At 41.9% G+C, this 22104-nt stretch overlaps 1 protein-coding gene and 1 long non-coding RNA gene across 3 annotated transcripts; one reads left to right on the top strand and one right to left on the bottom strand.

The window, feature by feature from the left end:
* Nucleotides 1–614: 614 nt before the first annotated feature.
* On the bottom strand, nucleotides 615–16934 carry LOC148473156 (YTH domain-containing family protein 2-like). Its single transcript, XM_088460004.1, is given in 7 exon segments — nucleotides 615–2984; nucleotides 5001–5033; nucleotides 10107–10265; nucleotides 10267–11436; nucleotides 13759–13838; nucleotides 16323–16347; nucleotides 16855–16934. Coding segments are annotated over 6 exon segments (1476 nt in total). The 5' UTR covers nucleotides 16882–16934; the 3' UTR covers nucleotides 615–2984; nucleotides 5001–5018.
* A 310-nt stretch (nucleotides 16935–17244) lies between these two features.
* LOC148473155 (uncharacterized) lies at nucleotides 17245–18117 on the top strand. Of its 2 annotated transcripts, none has more exons than XR_015872995.1 (3): nucleotides 17245–17420; nucleotides 17724–17842; nucleotides 17960–18117. It is a non-coding gene; the product is annotated as an uncharacterized LOC148473155 (long non-coding RNA). The 2 variants fall into 2 exon arrangements; XR_015872994.1 differs by lacking the exon at nucleotides 17245–17420 and adding an exon at nucleotides 17449–17597.
* The last annotated feature ends 3987 nt before the right edge of the window (nucleotides 18118–22104 follow it).

Raw genomic sequence — 22104 nt, 5'->3', positions numbered from 1 at the left:
AACGAAGTCTTTCATCGCCCGCACTTGCAGTGCAACCTGACGATAGTCAGGTTGTGCAGGTTCGGGGATGAGGGAGGGTGCTGTCACTGAACGATATCATTAACGATATCGTTCAGTGTGTATGCTCAATGTCGTTAAACATATTGAGCCCAGCAGTGCAGTGGAAACACTTAAGCTGCATACACACACAACGATTTTTTTAATGAACGATTTTAGTAAACGATTTTTTCCCTTGAAAAAATTTACTAAAATCGTTTACTAAAGTTGTTCATTTACTAAATGTCATGAACGATTTTTATGAACTACAAACGATTTTTGCATATTCCCTTAATGAAAATCGTTGAGTTGACAAGTCTGACTGAACTACAAACGACAAACTACAAACGTGAACGCGCATGAACGATAATCGTTCATCGTTTGACTCAGAAAGTGAACGATTTTTGCAAACGATTATCGTTAAACGATATCGTTTAACGATAATCATTAAAAAAATCGTTGTGTGTGTATGCAGCTTTAACGATATGCTCCATGAGCGTTATCGTTAAGTGTGTATGAGCCTTTAGTTTACGAAGTCAGAAGAATTTTTTCAGTAAACCATTAACCAAACAGAAATAACCAGTTAAACAAGGGTTTATTTAAACAAAGATTCTGTATACACATTTGCTTAACCATGACAAAGAACATCTAAACCATATTTGTTCCATCCTAGCTTTCTAAGGCCAATAGCTTTGGCTGAAACACCTTAGCATTCCATGCAAGTATGCTATGAATTAGGTTACTTTTCCAATTCTCTCAAAATAGAACATATTAATCCCAATTTTGTTGAATCCATCAAAACATATATGTATAACATTCAAATGGAAAACTGCTTTGTACATGAATTTATTCCACCCAAAAAAATTGTCACTTAAATGAAGGGTAAATGTACTAATTCTACATAGCCAGGGCAGAATTAATTTATTTTTCAAATTCAAAATGATGAATAGGCTATTAGCCTTATTAAGGTCAAGTACCCACTGGCATCTGAACAACAGAAATTATACATGACGGTGTGACATGCGATGGCACTTTTACTTGGTGGCCAATGAAGAACACTTCACTGACTTTCATGCTTACAATACCAAAAAAAAAAAAAAAAAATTAAAGCAGCTGCACAATATTCATAAATGCAGGTACAAATGCCAGTGGGAATCGTGACACGGGAAACAATGGGGTCTGAGGTCACCCCCATTTACATTGGTAAAAATGCTAGTACAACGCATGTATATTGACACAGTAGCTATGTGGCCTAAATGAGAATCTAAGCATAGCACAACTATGGCCATGTGATGACAGCAGCAATAACAGAGAATAAACTTAACAATCCTGTTGTAGCTACATATTCACAATAAGAAAACACACTTCAGGCTTCCTGCAGCCATTGCACTGCAAATTTTGCATCGCTTATTAACCTAAATGAACTGTATATTAGATCTCTGGGATTGTACATAATAAATCACACCGCACTGAACGTTATTCCCCATCTCCAATCCTGTAGTGTAGCTTAGTCCACACCAGGCTTGATGTAATTAAGGCCTTCTTTTATCAAGTTAGAAAAAATGAAAAAAGATCATTTTTTTTTGTAAACTGTTCAAACATAAGTAACCAGTTATCCAATGAATTAAGCAGAGATAGTTTTAGCCATTTATGCCCAACTACAACAAAGAACACAGAATTTCTCCAAACCATAATTGCTCCACCCTGGCTCAGTTTTCTAACTTCTATTGCTGAAACACCTTACCACTCCATGCAAGTATGCTATGACTTCTGTTACTTTCCTTTATATTCCATTTTATAAAAAATAGGACATCTTACCTCAAACATTATTAAACCCATAAGAAAAAAATATATATGCATAACATTCAAATGGAAATTGATGTGAAGGATGTTAGCCTGGTGTTAACGAAGGGACAAAACAGAGCAAATCTATAGCCCAGGATGATAATGACGGGTCATGTGATTAGTGTAAAGAGAAAGACAATATATAGCATCAAGGAGCACAGGCTTTTCATACCTCGCTCTAGCACAATGATAGGAGTGCTAACCCATTTCAAGGGCTGCTATTAAGTAGTGGAGGGGAATAATATAATAAGTAGACATTAAAGTAAGGCCTCTTTCACTTATTAGACCTGCAATTGTGCACTTCTGTTTAACTTTGACAAAGTAAGGATTTATTTTTTGACTCTGGAACTCAAAATACTACATCACATTGATTTGAACAGTTTCCAGTTAATTCTGCCTAGCCAAACTCCTGCTGTGTATAGGTACATATAGAACATGGTTAGACATGAATCAACCACATTTGGTTTTTTTTCTATTCACAGAGACAATTTTTTCAACTACTGCACAAATCCTAAACACGGACAGTAGCATTCCAGATTCATTTAGCAACTGCAGAAGTGTCAACGTGTACAGAAGTGCCTGCTCATGGTGCAGCCCATTGCTCTGAAGTAGTGATGAAGACAAAAAAATAAAATGCACAATAGACCCATGCCTAACTGTAGTATGTACCCTAAATACGAATAAAATAAACATGACACACAGGTATGCTCACATGCGTGTGACTGGGAGCTGTGAAAAATAAAAATAAAGGCGTCTGCCACAAAATATCCAAATAATTATATAAAAAAAAAAAAAAAAAAAAAAGCAGAAACAAACAAAAAAAAAACATGAGATTTTCACAAATAAGTCTCCAGATTCTGTGGAGGGGAAAAAAATCCAATCTTGATCTTTGATCCTGTGGTATAAACCAGTTTATTTGCATCCCAGCATTAAATCCAAGATTATCTTAATCCCTGAAAATGGAAAAGGGGGGTACAATTGGAGGCTTTGGCCCCTAGTCTTTAAAGTTTGTCCTGTAATGTGGTAATCATACATTTGCTTGGTTGAAGTCCTTTCTGTTCCACACCTTTTTATGAGTGGAGGTGAAAGCCTGTGTGTTGTTCCTGAAAGATTCAAAATCATGACAGGCATCATTCTTTCCAAACATAACAAAAAACACACACACAAATGCAATGGTTCTCCACACCAGATCTCTAGTACATCAACAAGCCATCTTAATGCAAGAGGAAGAGCAATGGGGTGTTCTGCTACTGGATAAAGCCCTGCTTATTAACCATGACTGTGGCAAAGCGCAAATGCAATTTAATATCTCTGAACCATAGTTTTGCTGTGTGAGATTTATTCTAGACTACAATTTATATTTTAAATAAGGTTTTCAAAATAAATGCTCCAAAATGCGAGAACGTAACTGTATGAATTGCTGAAAATAAAGGAAACCAATAAACCCAAAGGATATAGGCTGAGCACGTTCAAACGATAAGTCTTGAATAGTAAGAAGTGTACAGTTATAATAGGACATTTATAGTATCAGCTTGTAAAATATAAATACAAATCACTAATAATTTACATGACGACAATTAACAGATATGTCAAAGATATCACACAAATAGAAGAAAATAAAGGAAAAAAGCAGCAAGCTACAGTAGGGCACATGCCATGCTGCTTAAAGTATTATGTAAATATCTCCTTCACAATTATTAGATGAACAAGTAATAGACATGACTGGGTAATAATACAAGAGGATGCACTGGAGTCACAGTGGCGAGAGCTAACCTTACTTGAGACCACAGATGTGCTGTTGAAGGCCGGTCTCTATACAAGAGGATGTGCCGGAATTGCAGAGTTGAGAACTACCCTTATTAATTCCCCAGTCCCGTCTATTGTCCCCACAGTGAAGTCATTCTGAATCATTTTACATCTAGGGGTCTTTACTACATTTTTTTGTACATGGGGATATTATGTGTCTGACTTCTTATACTAGTTGACTTATGTAGATATAGAACAAAAGTGGCACATTCCACATATCACTTGAATGATTCAAGCTAGTGCCTTTATCATCTACCTATCTTGAATCATTCATCAATTTCCAGCTGCATGGCATGTGCCCAATTTTAGCTTGCCACTCATTATTTCCTTGTTTATTTCATTCTAATTGTGTGATGTTTTAGGTCCCCGTTAATTGTGATTATGTAAATTAGTGATTTGTATTTATATTGCATACGTAAATACTATAAATATCAATAATAAATGTATACTTTTTACCATTCAAGACTTTTCTTTTGAGAGTACGCAGCTTATATCTTCTGGATTTGCTTCTGGTTTTGAAGGATTTACACATGGCAGCTGCATTTCATATAATAGTTAGTATAACAAGCAGTAATTGACATCACCCTATCAGAAGAGAGATTAGCATCCTAATATACAGGGTAAGAATGTGGAGCAAATGCTTCAACAAGCAAAATAATGTAATTGAAAATAAGTGACAGGAAACATGTGAATTATTGCCAACTAGCAACGCGAGCAATTTTGAATTAACGGCGATAGTCTGGTTTAACCGAGGTTATAAGATTGCCTTGTTATTCCTCCGGATGTCATGACGAAGTGGAAATTAGGTTGGAGATGTAGAGCAGGGATTCCCAACCATGGTCCTCAAGGCACACTAACAGTCCAGGTTTTAAGGCTAGCCATACTTGAGCACAGGTGACCATATTAGTACCTCACTTATTTTGATTTAACCATCTGTGCTTAAGTATGGATATCACTAAAACCAGGACAGTTAGTGTGCCTCGAGGACCGAGGTTGGGAATCACTGATTTAGAGGGTAGTGAGTGGCTGATGGATTTTTAAATTAGAGTAGTTTGGATATGATTCAGTAATATAGGCAGCACATCTAATTAAGCAGGACAAAAGCGCATGGAGGAAGGGTTTGGTGGCTTCCATGATAAGGTTGTTTAATATTCTGATCTTTTAGATATATGGGCAAGCTGACAGCTGTATTACACATTTCTACATTCCTTTTTGAGCAGCACCAATAGCAGTAAATAAAATAGGACTGAGAAAACCAAACACTGAAACCAATATTATCTATAGTTATTCACCATATTAAATTACCACCTTACCTGATTGTGTGTGCCTCTCTAATTCTTAATCACCTAAAAGAAACAAAAATATTAGATAAGCCTACGTGCATACGGTCACAAATGTCTTTCAAAAATAGGACGTGACCGCAGCTCATTTTGCAGTCATTTGTCACCACCATCTATTGGCCACAGATGTGGGCCATTCAGGTCAGACAGCCAGATGTTTAAAGCTGCCTACACACGTCGATATTTTACCCAATCTGGCCGATTCCGACGCATCGGAACGACTGATCGTGTAAAATATGCCCAAATCGTTAGTCCCCACTCACGATCACGGTGCACGTCCCCGCAGGGCGCATATCGCATCTTCAGATCTGCCGTCCTATAGGGCAGTTCTGACATGCTCAAGTCACGATGCACTGGAATAGTTTAGGAGGCATGATAGATCGTGTGTCAAATTAGCAGCTTTTTCAGACCAAATCGTGCCCACGACTGCCGGAGAGCTCCCGGGGGGAGTTCTGGTTGAAATCGTACACATCGTGGAATTGTGAGCACATCGCTATGTGTGTAGGCACCTTAACAGACTTTCATGTGTACTAAACATAAACAACTTTCCTTAGAGATCTAGCAAAAACTCATAAGTTCATAAAATAGGATCCAACCTAACCCTTCCAACATTTGAATGCTTATTCTTTAGGACATCATAAACCACTGAATTATTTTGCGTTAAAAGACGCAAGTAAGAACTGCACATTAAATGCAAAGCTTGTTATTGAGTGTTTGGGGTTCATTGTAGGCTCCTATGCAAAAAAAACCCACAACAACAAACAATGCTAAAGGCTAGGACACAAATGGGATTTTACCACAACTCCAGTAAAAACAGCAGCGTTGTTGCAAATCTAGAAACCATTGTTTCTCAGGAATGGGATTGTTTTGCCGGCGGCTGTATAGCTGCCGGTTCAAATCCTGACAGCGGCTGGCTGAAGGGAGGAAACCCCGAGAGCGGTTGTAAGTATAGCTAACCCTCCCTTCTCACCCCCTAACCCACCTTTAGGGGTGCTTAACCCTAACCTCCCCCATCCCGTGCCTAACCCCCCCGCCCCCCGTTAGTGCCTAAACCTAACCCCCCTCCCCGCACCCTGAACCTAACCCTCCCGGGGGGAGGGCCCTGACCCTAACCTCCCCCTGGGGGTGCCTAACCCCCCTTCCCCAAACCTAACCCTCCATTGGGGTTGTCTAACCCTAAGTCCCCCCAGGGCAACCTAACCCTCACACACACAGCCTCATCCCCCGCAACTAAGAGGACGGGCGCCTGTACTTACCTCGTTTGGGCCCACGTCGTTCTGCATTCCGGCATCGGGATTATGACAGGCATCAGTATCTCGACGCCTGTCATAAAGCCCTAGCCGACATTCCTGCGTCCGACGGCCGCATAACTACATCCTGTATCTCATGCCAGTTCCATTGGAATGTGTTTAACAGGTGTGGTATACCATGTCAACATTCAGAATGTCTACACCAGAATGCACATATTGTCTGCATGTCAACATACCACAATCTTGACATGGTACATACCGATAGAGAGTATGTCAACAGTAGTATTTTACCCCAACCACAGCCTAACCCTAATTCCCTCATGTACTTTTCCTTCCCTCACTTATACTATCATCTTTTCCCCACTGTCTATAACAGCACCAATCCCTTGGGCTCTGCCACCCTGCTGCGTATTCGGGTATTATGTCTGCTGGTGCAGCAATGTTTATAAACCTTGTCCTGCCATGTTCCATACTGCAAGTCACTTTTTCTGTTTTTTTTTATACTGTTTCTGTACTTTGTAAGACAGTCCCTTTGAGGCGTCATATAAAGAACAAGTTCATTGTGCATGTCTACATTATGTTTACATGTTTAACTTGTCAACATTTGAAAGTATTCACATTTACAATATGAACATGTCGATATTCTGAAACTGTCGACATTACAATGTCAACATATTAATACACACAGTGTTTAACTTCATTGCATGCTAGTTAGAGTTGTTTTACAAACACCAGTTGGTATGAACACTAAGGGCCTGATTCAGAGATGTATGCTAATCCGATGGTTAGCGCGCATCTGATGTTTGAAGGGCTGCGCATTCGCAGCAGGTGTACTGCACATGTGCAGCCCGCTCGCAGTGTGCCCCAGCCGTAGCCCTCAGTTTGGGAGGCGGAGCGGGGGCATTCCCTGGCAGCGTTCACAGAAACGGGGGCGTGCCGCCCCATTTTCCGGGAGGGATGAGGCCAGGGTCTGCCAGAACCCGGCCAGGTTGCAGAAAGCTTTAGCTGGTGACCCCAGGCTGCGACCTGGGTGACAACGCTGGGATTACGCAAATGCAGCAAGGAGGTGTGCGCAGCTGTGCAATTCCATCCTTCTCTGAATCAGGCCCTAAATTTTGCTGCTGGGACTGCGCATTGATAAATAAAAAATTTTTGTTTGTAAGCATCCCTATGACGTCCCTGTATTTTGACGGAGAAGACGACAAATATATTTTTTAGAATTATTATATTAGCCTTTTCTATTATCTTTTAAATATAGACTGAATTGCAACAGTGACCTCTATAGGCTGTTTAGATTATTCCCACCAGTAAACATTTGCCCATTAGCAAGCACTCTCCGCAGACAGTCGGCATGAATATACTCATGTATACATTTTAATGTGGACATCGGACATCTCGATTTGTTGCCCTCACAAAAATACATTCAGCAAAGTTCACTGACTTGGTGTCATCTTAGGGCAAATTAGCCCGATTTTCAAAAAAAAAAAAAAAAAAAAAACACGGTGAATACGGACGAATTTCTAAAAAAAAAAAAAAAAAAAAAAAAAAAAGGCGAAAACAGAAGGGGTGAAAAAAAAAAAAAAGTTAGCCATTTCTTGAGGTACTGACGTAAATTCCTGATATACATCGGAAAAGTGTACGAATGGCTATAATAAAAGTTTGTTGGGGACTTAAATTGTGCCAGTTGGCGGTAGTTTGCAAATACAGAAGAAAAGCCATTTTATTTTTTTTTTACAGGAAATTACTGTTCCATGTAAATTTGGGGTACGTTAAAATGGGTGCGAATATATTTTCGTGTCGTAAAAGCGCAATTTTAAAAACGTTTAAAAAAAATAGCCTGCTGTGGCCACGTGCATTGTTTCTCCTGGTCTAAAACTTTTTCCCTGTTTTCTTTGGCAATAATAGTCAGTTTTAGCAGTCTTTTTGGCGAAAATCAGGTGATTTCGGCGGCGGCGTAAATGGACGATTTCGCCGCTAATTGAATATGGCCCTTAGACTAAAAATTTTCTTTCACCTTAACCAATCTGTATCCAAATGTTACAAAATACATCAAATACATATTTCCAGAATATGTAGGTATTTCACACAGGGAGGTAGATTTACTAAAACGTCTACAAATGAAAAGTGGTGGTGTTGCCAATAGCAACCAATAACCAGATTCTAGCTCTCATTTCTTTATTGCATGCTAAAAAAAATAAAACCAGTTTGGTTACTATGGGCAACATCACCAATTTCATTTTTTGAAGCTTTAGTAAATCTAACCCTAGGACAGTAAAAACTGACTCCTGCATTTGCATTTCTGATTGCAATTCCCTTCTCTGATCTTCCTGTAACCAGAATATCACTTATACAACCCATTAAATGCAGCACCTAGACTAAAGTACCTAGCAAAAAATATTCTTCTACTATTGCTCTGCTAGCCGCTACACTGATTTTTACCATATGTAGCGTAAAAACACATCTATTAACATTCAAAGGCAATAAACCGCTGCACCAATGTACACTCCTTTGTCTAAAAGTCTCTCCCAAAACTACCCCCTCTGCTCTTCTCAACTACACTAATTACTTGTTCCCATTCATAATTACAGGACTTCTTGGGGGCTGCACCCACTCTCTCATATGCAGGACAAATCTAAAAAGTTGACGCTTTCCCTGAACACTTACCGCTCCAGGTAAGCTCATGAAATTGCCATAGCACCCTAGTCATTTCCTTAAAATATTCTGCTCAATAATCAGAACTTCAAGCAATATTTTTTTTTTCTCCTTCTATATCCTGTAGTAACCAACAGGGACCAAACAAACACTGCTGCATGATTGGTTCACAGTCCACGCAGCACTGCAAAGTGACTGGACCAATATTCAGAATTTAAATTCAAGGGCCTCTTATCTCTGTATGTAGGAGGTATCTATAAAACCAAATACAAAGAAATCCTTACTTCATATGCTTTTCTTGGTTTCAAATGTTAACACTGCATGCTGTAGCATGCATTGGTTCTAACAAGCTAAGGCCATTCCCAACACAAGTCAGTAACTGTAGATGGATATTCACAGGCACATGACATTAACAAGGTTTATTGATGTTCTTCCTCTAATCAGGAGCCAGCCACTACAGTATGACCATAAAGTCCAAGTCAACAGATGCAAATGTGTAGTTCTATTTTGAGCTACTGAATCAAACCATGCAAATTAAAAATGCCTTCAGGTACTGGAGGTGATGTCTCTGCACATGTCGTGTAATTAGATCAGTGAGCATCAGTATGCAGATTATACTTAAATTAGGAGAAAATTAAATAACAAGTGTAGATGGGGGTTTGCATAGTGTATACAAGTTAATCTTGGGGTGGAAGTGTTCAGCCTAGAGTTTACTTCAATGAAGAAGTTGGGGTCTGTTGAATATAGTGAACATGTACAATATCACCAAACCTTAATTCTAATTGGCTGAACAGTAGACACTCTTTGGATGCCCAAAAAAGCAATTGAATCACCCCCTAGCCTAATGGGCACCCATAGGAGCAATTTAATTGCTCCTCAGTTAGGATGCGAGTGCTCACCCAGAAGCACCGGCTAATTCCGTCTAAAGTACTGCTTTAGAATTTGACGGCAGATAAAAAGCACTTTCTCTTGGGCGCCACAAGTGCCGACTTATCGCATATTTCTGCTTGTCACATTGGGAGGCTGCCGTCTATATTTGCACCCAAACAGAGCAACAACTGAATTGCTCCTTCAGGCGCCCAAAAAATAGTCATGGTAAAAACCATATTGTACAGTCCCCTTAGAATGCTAATAAAATCAAAATTGACTTAAGATTATCTTGAATTAAAATAATTACCTTCTTGACAGTGTCCTCTTCCTCTTGCCTCTTCTCATAATGTGAAAAGTCATCAAATATGGAAGTGGTATGTTTGTAGCTAGCTATGATTCGGAGAACTTGGCGAGCTTTTTCCAGGGGAACCTCCTGAGTGTCTCGGGAGTTGGTAACTGGTAACTGGCTTATTTTCATTGTTCTCAAGTCGAATGTGACGTAATTGCCCATTAGGCACATCCTTCACAAACAACCAGCGCACATCAAAGCGGCCCTTCCACTTGTCCTGAGACCACACACCTGCACAGGTATTATAGTCTACTGCTGATCGCATTTCTGCCACACCACAGAAGTGACCACTACCATTAACACTGAAAAGCAAATAGACAGGACCTTTGCCATTTAGAGAACGATAAGCTGCATCCAGACGTTTGTTGCCATGCTCTGTAGAACACCACACATTGTACTTGATAGAACGGTGTATGTCATCTTCTGAGTAACTCTTAACAATAAAAACTCGTCCAAATTTTGGGTTACAGTCAAAATCCTTTGGGTTATAGTTATTGAGTGAACGCAGTTTCTCCAGAACAGGGTGGGGGTCTGCTGAGGTGTGTGAAGCCTGTGCTTGCTCAGATACTCTGTTGCGAGGTGCTGACCAACGAGTTGGAGGATGTAAGGAAACACCAGTGGGTGTAGGCTGCAGAAGAACTGGAGGCGATGGTGGTTGGCAAATGTTGGCTGAGGGTGCTTTGTTTTCCCAAGTTCCAATTTCCATGTTGTGCTTGACAGGTGGAGGAAGTGTCTTTCCAATGTTCTGCTTGGCTGGTTTGCTGGCAATATCAGCCCATGAAGCCTGTTTTGGTGGGGCTATGGTTACAGGGGGCAGACTGCTTATCCCTGTTTTTAAACCATTCCCTTCTCCCAATTTTAAAGTTCCCATACTTTGCTCTAGACTGCCTACCGCCTTGCCACCACCAAAACTTGTCTGGCCTTCCAAAACAGCTCCTCCCAAAGTGCTGGGAGCATAAGTGTAGCTACCACCATAGCCAGAGCTAGGAGCAGATGCACCTGGAGAGTTTCCTCCACTTCCCCAGGCTGAGAAGTCCATGCCACTTGGGAAAAAGTTGAAGCCAGGTTGTCCTAAGAAAGGAGCACTGCTCAGAGGTCCAAACATTGCATCTGGCAAGAAGTGTGGTTCACCGTTGCTCAACTGACCATAAGAGGCAAGGAAAGGCATGGTTGGTGGAGGATCACCTCCAGTAGACCAGGCAGCATCACTTAGTGAATAGGAAAACCCAATAGAGGGGCTGTAGTAACTGGGAAGGTATGAATCTGACAAGGCAGTGTATCCATTGTTCTAGAATGAAACAGAAGTTGAAAGGAACACATAGAAAAAGGATTAGACTCAGAACTGTACAATGTATAAATAAAAAAATAAAATAACCAAAATTAAGCAAAGCACATACACAGCTACACACTTGGTTCTTACCTACCTCCAGGCCATCTTTCCCTCAGCATTTGACGGCTGTCAAAATGACACCCTGACTCTTAGACAATGGTCCTGCCTGCACAATTAGGAAACTACTGGATTACATCCAAAAGATCATAGGGTACCTTCTTCCTTATATTCTCACTTCTCTATGTCAGTTCCAAATTTTCCCTCACACTGATATCTTGAATCCCCACATACTCAAATCTGCCAATTGCTCCACTGCGGCAAAATGGAAGAAAAAATCAGAAGCTCCCTTGACCAATGTCTTAGTTAACTCCATTTGGAGCAACCACCGAGAACACATCATGAGTGTTCTTCAAGAACACCCTAACAAATTCAACAGTATTTGGTTCCCCTGGACTTCATATGCTATGAAGCCCTGAGTCAGAACTGATTATGCTGTACCTGAACCATTGGTAGACTCCCCTGGTCCCCTTTTTTCCTCACTAGCTATCCCTTATCAAATTTCCCCCTGTATCGTCATTCCCAGTTTCTTTTTCTACTCCTAGCACCCATCTTCCCTTTTTTCCCCCCTCTCTTCAACTCACTTAGGCAAAAGAAAAACACACCAAAATTGACATTAATGCATGTTAAGGTTCCTGGTTACCAAATTTGTCCAGACTTCAAATTTAAAGCACAACAGAATATGCTGAAGCTAAATAAATAAATGTTCATAAACAATGTTTCCCCACATGCTCCCAGTTATTTTGCCATTTTACTATTGTTCCTCCTTCATTCATTGTAATATTGTTTAATATATTACCTTTCAGTATCCCCCTTACTGTTTGCAATTGAAAAATCTAATTTTGTTAATAAATAAAGACGTAGAAGTAGATAGCAGTGAATGGGAGCCTACCTTCAGAATGTACTTTTTACAGCAGGAAAATAAAAAAAAAAAAAAAAATGATTTGAGAATTTTTTTTTTTTTTTAAACTTCTACATCTGAAGTGATTATTTTTAATTAGCATGTAGCATATTAGCATGAATTTTTTTTGTTTGTTTTGTTTCTAGTATGTACAACACTGCTTATTTGAGATACTGACGAATGCACGCACCTAAGAAATGTGAAATTCAATTAGGATATGTAGCGTTTGCGCTAGGCTGTTTTAGCGGGGCAAAATGTGCCCTGCCAACCTGTGGGCCAGTGTCCAGCGGGTGGGAAAAGTTGCTTTTACCAATCACCGCCGGGTGAATAGATGCTGTGCGCATGCGCACGTCATCCATTCACTGCGAGGAGGGAGCTTGGGGGAAGCCCAGCACCTCCATAAGTGCTGGGCACGCTCCCAATAATGATAATATTGGAGGCATCTCACAATCACACACACCCACCAGCAGACCACACCCCTTTTTCAGGAGCATGTGCTCAGACTCCCTGCCTGTCCCCTTAGCGCCCTGTCCTGCCCGCAGTCTAGCAGGAACATTAAAATGCCAATTAGCAGTACTGGCGGCAAGGTTGCACAATTTTGTACAAATAGCGAGCCATGAGAAGAAGAAGTGCATGAAAAAGTGGGAAAACCATCCTAGACCCCAAAAGAGAGGCAACTGAGATAGCAGGACCATATAGAAGGCTGTAAAGGAAATTACTGGAGGTTCTTAAAATGTGTCAAATGGTTGATTTTTGCTCTTTTTATTAATGGTGAAAAAAATTATAGCATCAAGTGTTTTTCATCAAAATAAAGTCAATTTGGGATACAGAAAAATGTCTGTATAGTAATGTTTCAGTATTTTTATATAAGTTTGTAAAAAGTTGGAATAAACACTTTTGCCTCTCATCTGCAAGTTCAAAATCCCCTCTCCCATCAATACAACATCCCCACATACCTGTCCGAGCTCATTTAACCCATTATTGAGCTTTTTAGAGAAATTCACATGAAAACTGACATGCCTTTTTTGATATTTAAACCCCTGCAAGTGCATGATTATTCATTGGGATGGGTGTACCAGAGGTTCTGCACAGTGTCCTAAATTGTTTACCTTAATATATCCCCCCCCCCCCCCCAAAAAAAAAAACCGCAACATTTCCTCTGAAAAATCAATAGGAGTTTATAAATTAATTGCAGTGCAAGTTCGCCATGAGAATGGCTTGCAGGCCCTAACTCACAGCTAACTGAATTGATCCCAATGAGTGAATGAGAAAAACAAAAATACAACACCCACCAAGCAACCAAGATATGAAAGAATTCCTACCTGTCGTTCTTGTGTATGTAGATAGGGCTCAAATTCATCATCATTCATGCCATCTTTCTGATGAACAGACCCATTTTGTACTATAAAGACATTTATAGGTTAGTGACGAGATCAAACTAATGGGAGAAAGTTACACAACTGATTTCAATTTACAAAGTAACCCTCTATTAACAGGAAGTCTGCTATGTATACAAAAATAATTACAACTATCGTAAATATTTTAAGCTTTGATAAGCAACAAAACTTTTAAATATATTTCCAAATGACATGGAAAACATCTGTACCAGCCAACTTGTGTTTCAGGATTAATAAACCTTTAACTAACAGGACTCTCCTTCTTGGTGTCATTAGAGGCCACATTTTAATTAAAAACCATCAGAAAACATGGTTAACCAAACAAAGTATGTAATAAGCTATAATTCGTTGAACCGAAGCCGACAGAAAGATGTGTGAAAAACTAAGCACCCTCTTGCTACTATTTCTAGATCAAGAAAGCAAGACAATTTCATTTGGCATTCTTAACACCAACCCAAGGAGAAAAGATATTTGCAGTGCTCTAAGAAACACATGTTACTGTGAGCCGCATATGTGGTGTCTACAAAAAATTATTTATGGAGAACATTGAGACATTTGCCTACTACCCCTTGAGTGGGCATCACACCAGATTCTTCCAAAGATCAGGCCATATGAAAACTTTGGGAAACCACAAACTGAAAAGCTACATCCATGAGAAAATGATAAAGGTCATGTCTACCATCAGAACAAAACTGCATTGCAACTTTCATAAAGAAAAACAAAAACATGTAGTATAGCTTATGCGGGGTAGACACTTGAATGATTGGTCAGTTGACCGATTTTGGTAAGCATTCACACTTAGCAACGGGCCGCAAGATGTGTGACCAGCATATGGTCATTTGTACATGTGAGCATGACCAATGCAATTTATCTGTGAAAGAAGACTTCCACAGACAGTGTGTACACACAAGCAGGTGCACTGAATTATATATATTGATTGTCAGCTGTAGAACGATACATATCGTGCAGTGTACACCCAGCATTAGAGTTTGCAAACTTGCATCTGGACATAACACTTCTGGATCAATATCCTCTGGACGAACATCAAGGTTTGATCTTCATGCAAAATGTAATAATTGTCAAGACAAATAGCTCACAAGAATCTCAATACTGTCCATCAAGCTTGGTGGCAAAGGTGCAATGTATTGCTGTTACTAAAGCAACTGAATCGCGGTGGGTACTTTATCACATATGGCTTCCTAGAGGGTGATTAAATTCTTTTTTTTTTAGCCCAGGTAATTTTTGTACGTTCATTAATTATCAAGCTCGACACACCCAATTAGACCGGTTTTAGCCGCGTAAAGCTGCTAAAGCCATCTAAAATCCTGGATGCCCAAACTGCAGGACAATTGAATTGCTCCATTGGGTGCCCATCACTGACAACCACCAGGGCAAACATTTGAACCCCCCTCCCCCTCCTAATGCCTTATCTTTTGCTGAAGAAATAATGTCAAATCTGTTATGGTTTTTGACCACAAGATAAAATTGTATAAATCTAATAACTTGTTATGGTCTAGATGATTGCTAATTCATTCCTCAGATGTTAAATTTTGAGAGCGTTTATTTTTTACACACGCACAGTATAGAAATATAAAATCCCCCTATGCTTAATAATCAAAGTGTTTTGTCATTTTGCAAAACTTCTGCTCCTCCAGTGGGTTGTTCAATATGAACATTTTTCACAGTGACCAAATGAAACAGCTCCTGAGTTCAGCTCTGCAATTGGAGGCAGTAACATACAGCACGGTACCAGCAGGAAGTGTTGGTCCTACAACAGCCACAACTTTGTTTTGCTGTTTATAAGTGGGGACCCAATCTTCATTTATGTCCGAAACTCTACCCATATGGAGTAGTGTGAGGCTGTTATAAATATATTTGTTTTAATGATCTGTTCAGGTGTGTCAGACTTAAAAGTTGTACATCTCTGAGATTATAAAAGCATTTTTTAAATGTATTCAAAACCAAGCCCTACTTTTCTGTTCTGAGAACTGGAAATGGATATTGGCATAATGAGTAGTAGTAACGGTATCAGGATATTTAGCACTCTAACCCAACCTAACCAAAAGCACAAAACCCTCATTACCCAACCAGACAGTCAGTCAGTCCTAACCAGCTTAACTATAATTTCCCCCATAGCCCTACCCCTCCTCTAAGCAGGTCTAGTTCATGTTGTCAAAGCCATTGCCCCATTAAATCTGTATTCATGTGTGAATTACAACTTTGCAGGGGAGGAAGATAACCCTGAACATGGCCCATCAGTGCAGGAGACCATCTGCTGCTCATCCCATTAGGAAAATCAAAGACCCACCATAAGTCAAACTTAACCCCCACACCAAAAAAAATACCACATTATTCAAAACACAGCATTACCCCGATACATTTGTATTTTGAGTATAGTTATGCATGGAAAACAAACAATATTATTCCTCATTCCTTTGTAGTTTGAATCCCTACAAACAGCTACAATACATCAGGTGGATGATCCTCACCTTTGTTTCCTTGTCCTTTGGGTCTCTGCAAAAAAAAAACAAGATAAGAAAAATAAGTTTACACTGTAAAAGGAGAATGATGGAGGAAAAAAGATCTAAAGAGACAGAAAGCTGGCAGAAAGGTAACCTGAGGGAAGGAAAAGGAGGTCACTGGAGAGGATAGGGCATGGGGGGCTTAGGGGTCCTGATGTCTGTATGGCAAGAGATAGACCACTCATCTTCATCCACATCACAGGCAGAAGGTTAGGATGAGAGAGCATTTAGTTTATTGAGGATGAATAACTCACAAGGGCATAGAAAAAAGTAAACAATTAATTAACATGATTACTAAATAAGTAGATAAAATGGCGTGGGGCAAAGAGAAGGCATGTAATGACAGCGCTGAGATGGAGAATATAAGGAATGGTAAATTAAGAAGGCTGACAGGCAGGCTGCTAATGGCAGACATACGGGGAAAGTGAGCAAGAACGATGCAGGGGATGATGGGAGGGACGGGTGCTGGGGGTGGGAGGGAAGGGGGTGTTATCGGTACCGGCTCCAGCAAGCTACTGGCAGACATGTCGTCGGCGAAGAAGTGATCCGGGAGATGCAGCAGGAGCGCGCCCTGAAAGCAGGAAAGGGGCGGGGACTGTGGCGCGTACTCGGACGCGCCGACTTTGCTTGCTGGCGAAGCCGGGATAGCCATGTTGACTAAGGGCAGAAACAGTCTGACATATGCGCAACACATAAGATAATGAGACAGCACACATGCTAGTATCGCGCGGGCTGTGCATTTAAGAAATAAGCTCAACCGTCTCTATATAATGCCTATACGTGGAGGCGGGGCCAACACTTGTAGATGGAAGGTGAGCACATCAAATTACAGGCTCCATTTCCGGCCAAATGACGACACTGATGCGACTCTGTATATTATCTGGATGACGTATTTCCTGTTCGGGTGCAGCCGGCGATACGAGTCCTCTGTGGTCGCAAATTATGGCCTTTATACAGAGTTCCGACTATTCTGCTGATGTTGATCTTACTCGGCTGAGTTGTGAGGAAGGCGCACAGGGATCTGGGAGGGGACCCGGACGCTGATTTCCTATGTTTGCCGATAGGGTATGACATCACTGCGTGTACCACCGCGGCCGCCAGTCACCTATATAAGGGAAGTTCGGGCCATAGAGGGATGGAGGGGGATCACTTCTACATCAGACAGCAAGTAGTCACAGGGCGGGGACAACGCACTCTCCTTATCAACACCCATGGGAAGCGGCTGTGTAAATGCGTGCTAAGGTGAACAGGCGGCGGACCCGTGTCCTGTCTGTATCTTAAACCATGGCAGACAGTGATGGTGCATTTGGGGAGGAGGTTGGCGGCGCTATCATGGTGCCCAGTCTCATCGCTATTCTCTTCCCACAGAGGCCACAAGACGCCAGCAGCAGCGATACCACCGGCCCGGGGTGCTGCACAATCTTGGAGTTAGCTGCAGATCCTCCTTGGGTGCTGCAATAGAAGGTGATCCTCATCATGTGTGAGGGGTATGTATGTCACTAATAACAAGCCCACAGAACTGGCACATATGTCACATGTTAGTGTTTCTTGTTTCTAAAGTTGTGTGTGCACGTTTTCTAAAATACTACTGTCCTTCATTGCAGCTTGTTGCATACTTATAAACTACATACCTAGAAGTTGTTAGTAGGACCCCACTAGAACATTACAATGCCAGTGTATATCCAGGACTCTGACTTTATCATGGTGGAGGAAGGCTTTGTGGCAAGGGACTTGATTGAGGAAATCATTAATGATGTTTCAAAGACTGTAAGTACCCAATAGCCACACCCCCTGTGATGCCTTTACAACTCCTCTCCCCTTTCCTGGTGCATGCACCATAGATAAGTACTTAACGGGGTGGGGGTATGTAGCAGCATCACCTCCTCTGGCCAAAGCCCTCTGTCTAATGGAGGTCTTGATAGCTCTGCCAAAACGTGTACTCATCTGTATATTTACAGAGTGGAAACAACTCTAAATCCAATTTATTTTATTTTTTTAAATCAAATATAGCTTATTGGAAAGTACCCTGCCTGCTCTTTGTATAATATAATATAATATTCCGTGTCTGACATTGACTAACCGCTGCACTTGTCCTCTGTACATATATAAGTTTTAGTGAGCAAAATATAAGGTATTAGATGTTTCAAAGTCCCATACTCCCCAGCCGCTGCATCCCTCCTATGTGAATGTAAGCGGCAGTGAAGAATATGTTTACCTTCCAATTGTGGAGAGGTGCGCACCTCCGATAACACTTGGCGGGTAACCTGACTGGAAGACCGAATGACATAAGGAGTGTTCGTGGTGGCTTGAGTTCTGAGTGCTAGTCTCCCCTATTCGGGAGCTTGCTCACACAACACAGCAGGGTTAGATTTAGAAAACAGGCATGTTCACCAATTGTGCGGCTTAGGTGCTCTGCTGTAGCAGGCTATTTGTTCCAAAAGATGGATATGGGCCACAATTAGGACAGTGCTCCAATAACAAACAATATGAGGTTTAAAATGACCGATCGCTATGGACAGATCAATGCGTTTTGTGCCTTATTTAGGGACTTTTTCAAGATCTTGAAAAAGCTCAGAGATAAGGGACGAAACGCGTTGATGCACCCAGGACGGATGCAGCGGTGTTACGTTTACCAGTGACCACTCCTAGTAAGCCATCTAGAACTCAAGACAACAAGGTCTTCCGCCACTAACAACCGCCCGTTGTTCCCTTAAAGATAAATTGCTCACCGGTACTTAGGTAGCCGTCTGGACTCACTGCTCGGCGTAGTAGCAGCTTACAGGAGTGTCAACTGGAATCCTGAGATGAAAAGGAGTCTTGTACAGGAATAGCAGATAATAAAGTTGGAGATGCAGCTTGGGAGCCGATGGTGTGAAGTATGCCAGTGGGGATGCAAATGTGCCGATGATGCAGCAAATGTGCCAATGGTGCCACAATAGCCGTGGGTAGACAGTCAATGGTAATGCTGTGGCTTTGGGAGCCGATGGTGCAGCAATAGCCGGTGGTAGATAGTTAAAAGTAAATGCTGCGGCTTGGAGAGCCGACAGCAGCATGGAGGTGTAGGTGCGGTTAAGAAGCCGTAGTAGAAGCTGGAGAGCCGGGAACCGCACGGAAACTGATGTGGCAAATGTGCCGAAGGTGTAGCAAAGAGCCAATGGTAGAGGAGTAAGTAGTAGGTGCTTGGGGAGCTGATGGCAGCACGGTGGTGTAGGTGCGGCTAGGAAGCCGTAGGGAGCTGGAGAGCCACGGAAGCCACTTCGGGAAGGCCAAAATCTGCACCACGAGGAGGAACAGAACGCTGACCATGCAGCCAAGCCAATGGAACTCACAGATACGCTATAGTCGGCGAGGCTGCAAAAGTCCAGTGTGTACAAATAGAAGGAAGCACCAGTCACGCTGCACTGTGGATGACATTTCACTTCCGGAGGCGTGCCGATCGCCTAGTGACAGGAAAAACTGGAGTAACCCCATTCTGACTGGGTAAACTGCTCAAAGGAGACAAGTCATGAGCGCAACTTGTAACAGTACCCCCACCTTGACAGGGGGTTGAAGAAAAGTCTTCTCAGCCTGGGAGCATGTAGAGCAGTCTCAGGAACCCAGGAGCGTTCCTCTGGACCATAGCCCTTCCAGTGGACTAAGAACTGCAGACGACCCCTGGAAATTCTAGAGTCCAAGATCTTCTCCACTACAAACTCGTGTTGGCCGCGGACCACAACTGAAGCAGGCCTGGATGAGAACCTAGATTTGAACTTGGCTGAACAGAAGACCGGCTTGAGCAAGGAACAGTGGAAGGTATTGTTGATATGGAAAGAGTTGGGTAACTGAAGTTTGAAGGCTACCGGGTTCACCTGTGAAATGATATGAACCTTACTCCAAATATGACGGAGCCAAGAGACAGAAGATGAGGCTGGTGAACTGAAGAGAAAGCTTTTGCCCTCGAATGTTGCCCTGTAACACAGAAGAATGGGGATACCGAAGATGCAGAATGGCATGAATTGTTAAAAGCAAGCTCAGCAAGCGGTAGATGGGATACCCAGTCATTATGACACTTGGAGACATAACCGCATCGATATTGTTCCAGACACTGGATAACGCACTGTTTGCCCATTGAGCTGCGGATGGTACCCTGTAGAAAGGCTAAGGTCAATGCCCAGGGAAGCACAGAACGCTCTCCAGAACTATGCCGCAAATTGTGTTCCTCGATCTGAAACTATCTCCATCGATAAGCCGTGTACCTGAAAGATGTGTTGGAGAAACAGGCCGGAGAGTTCTTTGGCAGAAATAAGCTTTGGCAATGGTATGAAGTGTTCCCTTTTGTTAAAACTGTCCACCACCATCCAGATCACGAAACATTGAGCAGACATTGGGAGGTAGACTATGAAATCCATGGCGATGTGGGTCCAGGGTCTCCTAGGTATGGAAAGCGGAAGTAATAGACCTGAAGGTGCTGTCCGAGGTGTCTTATTTGGGGCACAGACCTCGCATGTCAGGACAAATTCACGCACATCTTTGGTCAATGAAGGACACCAAACAGAGCTGGAGATCAACTCTAAGATCTTATGGATGCCTGGCTGACCAGAAACACTACAAGGGTGAAAATCCAGTAGAACTGCTCTTCTAAATTTCTCTGGCACAAACTGATGACCAGAAGGCTTCTCAGGAGGTGACTCAGATTGACAGGCCCGAATGAGATCAGCCAGATTTCGGGTGATGGCACAATGGAAGAATGAGTCCAGAATGATAGCCTCGTCTGCCTTGGAGACCTGTGGTATAGGTTCAAAGCTCCTGGATAGAGTGTCAGCCTTGATGTTCTTTGAATCAGGATGGAAGGAGATAAGAAAGTTGAACCGGGTAAAAAATAATGCCCAATGCGCTTGCCGCGAGTTCAACCTTTTAGCAGACTGAATTTAAGATAGGTGCTTGTGGTCGGTAAGAACCATAATCCGGTGTTTGGCCCTCTCCAGCCAGTATCTCAAGACCTCGAAAACCCGTTTAATTGGTAGCAACTCCCGATTTTCCATGTCATAGTTGCATTCAGTAGAAGAAAATTTGCGAGAAAAGAATGCACACTGGTGCAACTTATCACAAGGGTCTTTCTGTGTCAAGACCGCTCCTACTTCAGAGGCATCCCCCTCCAGGACAAATGTAAGGTCAGGATCATGATGTCTGTGTACCGGTGCCTGAGTGAAAGCGACATTGAGGCCTTCGAAAGACTGGATTGCCTTAACTGACCAATTTTGGGTATCCGCTCTGCTCTTGGTCAGTTCCATGATGGGTGCCACAATGTTGGAGAAAGATTTAACGAATCGGCGGTAATAATTTGAAAAAGCCGAGGAAACGCAGGATAGCTTTATGATGTTGATCCAGTGATTGAGAGAAAATGAGAATGTCATCCAGATATACGACAACGAATAACCCAAAAAACTCTCTGAGGACGTCATTGATCAGGTCCTGGAAAACTTCTGGGGCGTTGGATAAGCCGAACGGCATGACCAGGTACTCGTAATGTCCCGAGTGAGTACTGAAGGCCGTCTTCCACTTGTCCCCACTTTTGATTCGAAATATGTTGTATGCCCCCCGAAAGTCAATTTCAGAAAAGATGTTAGCCTGGCGCAGCTGGTGGAACAGCATCGGGATGAGAGGTAACTGATATGAATTCTTAATAGTGATGTTATTAAAACCTCGATAATCTATACTGGGACAAAGAGATCCATCCTTCTTTCCCACGAAGAAAAAGCCAGCTCCCACT

Source organism: Taudactylus pleione, unplaced genomic scaffold (genome assembly GCF_031769625.1).
Source record: "Taudactylus pleione unplaced genomic scaffold, aTauple2 ptg000959l, whole genome shotgun sequence".
Taxonomy (NCBI): Eukaryota; Metazoa; Chordata; class Amphibia; order Anura; family Myobatrachidae; genus Taudactylus; species Taudactylus pleione.
This window is presented reverse-complemented; position numbering and strand designations above follow the sequence as displayed.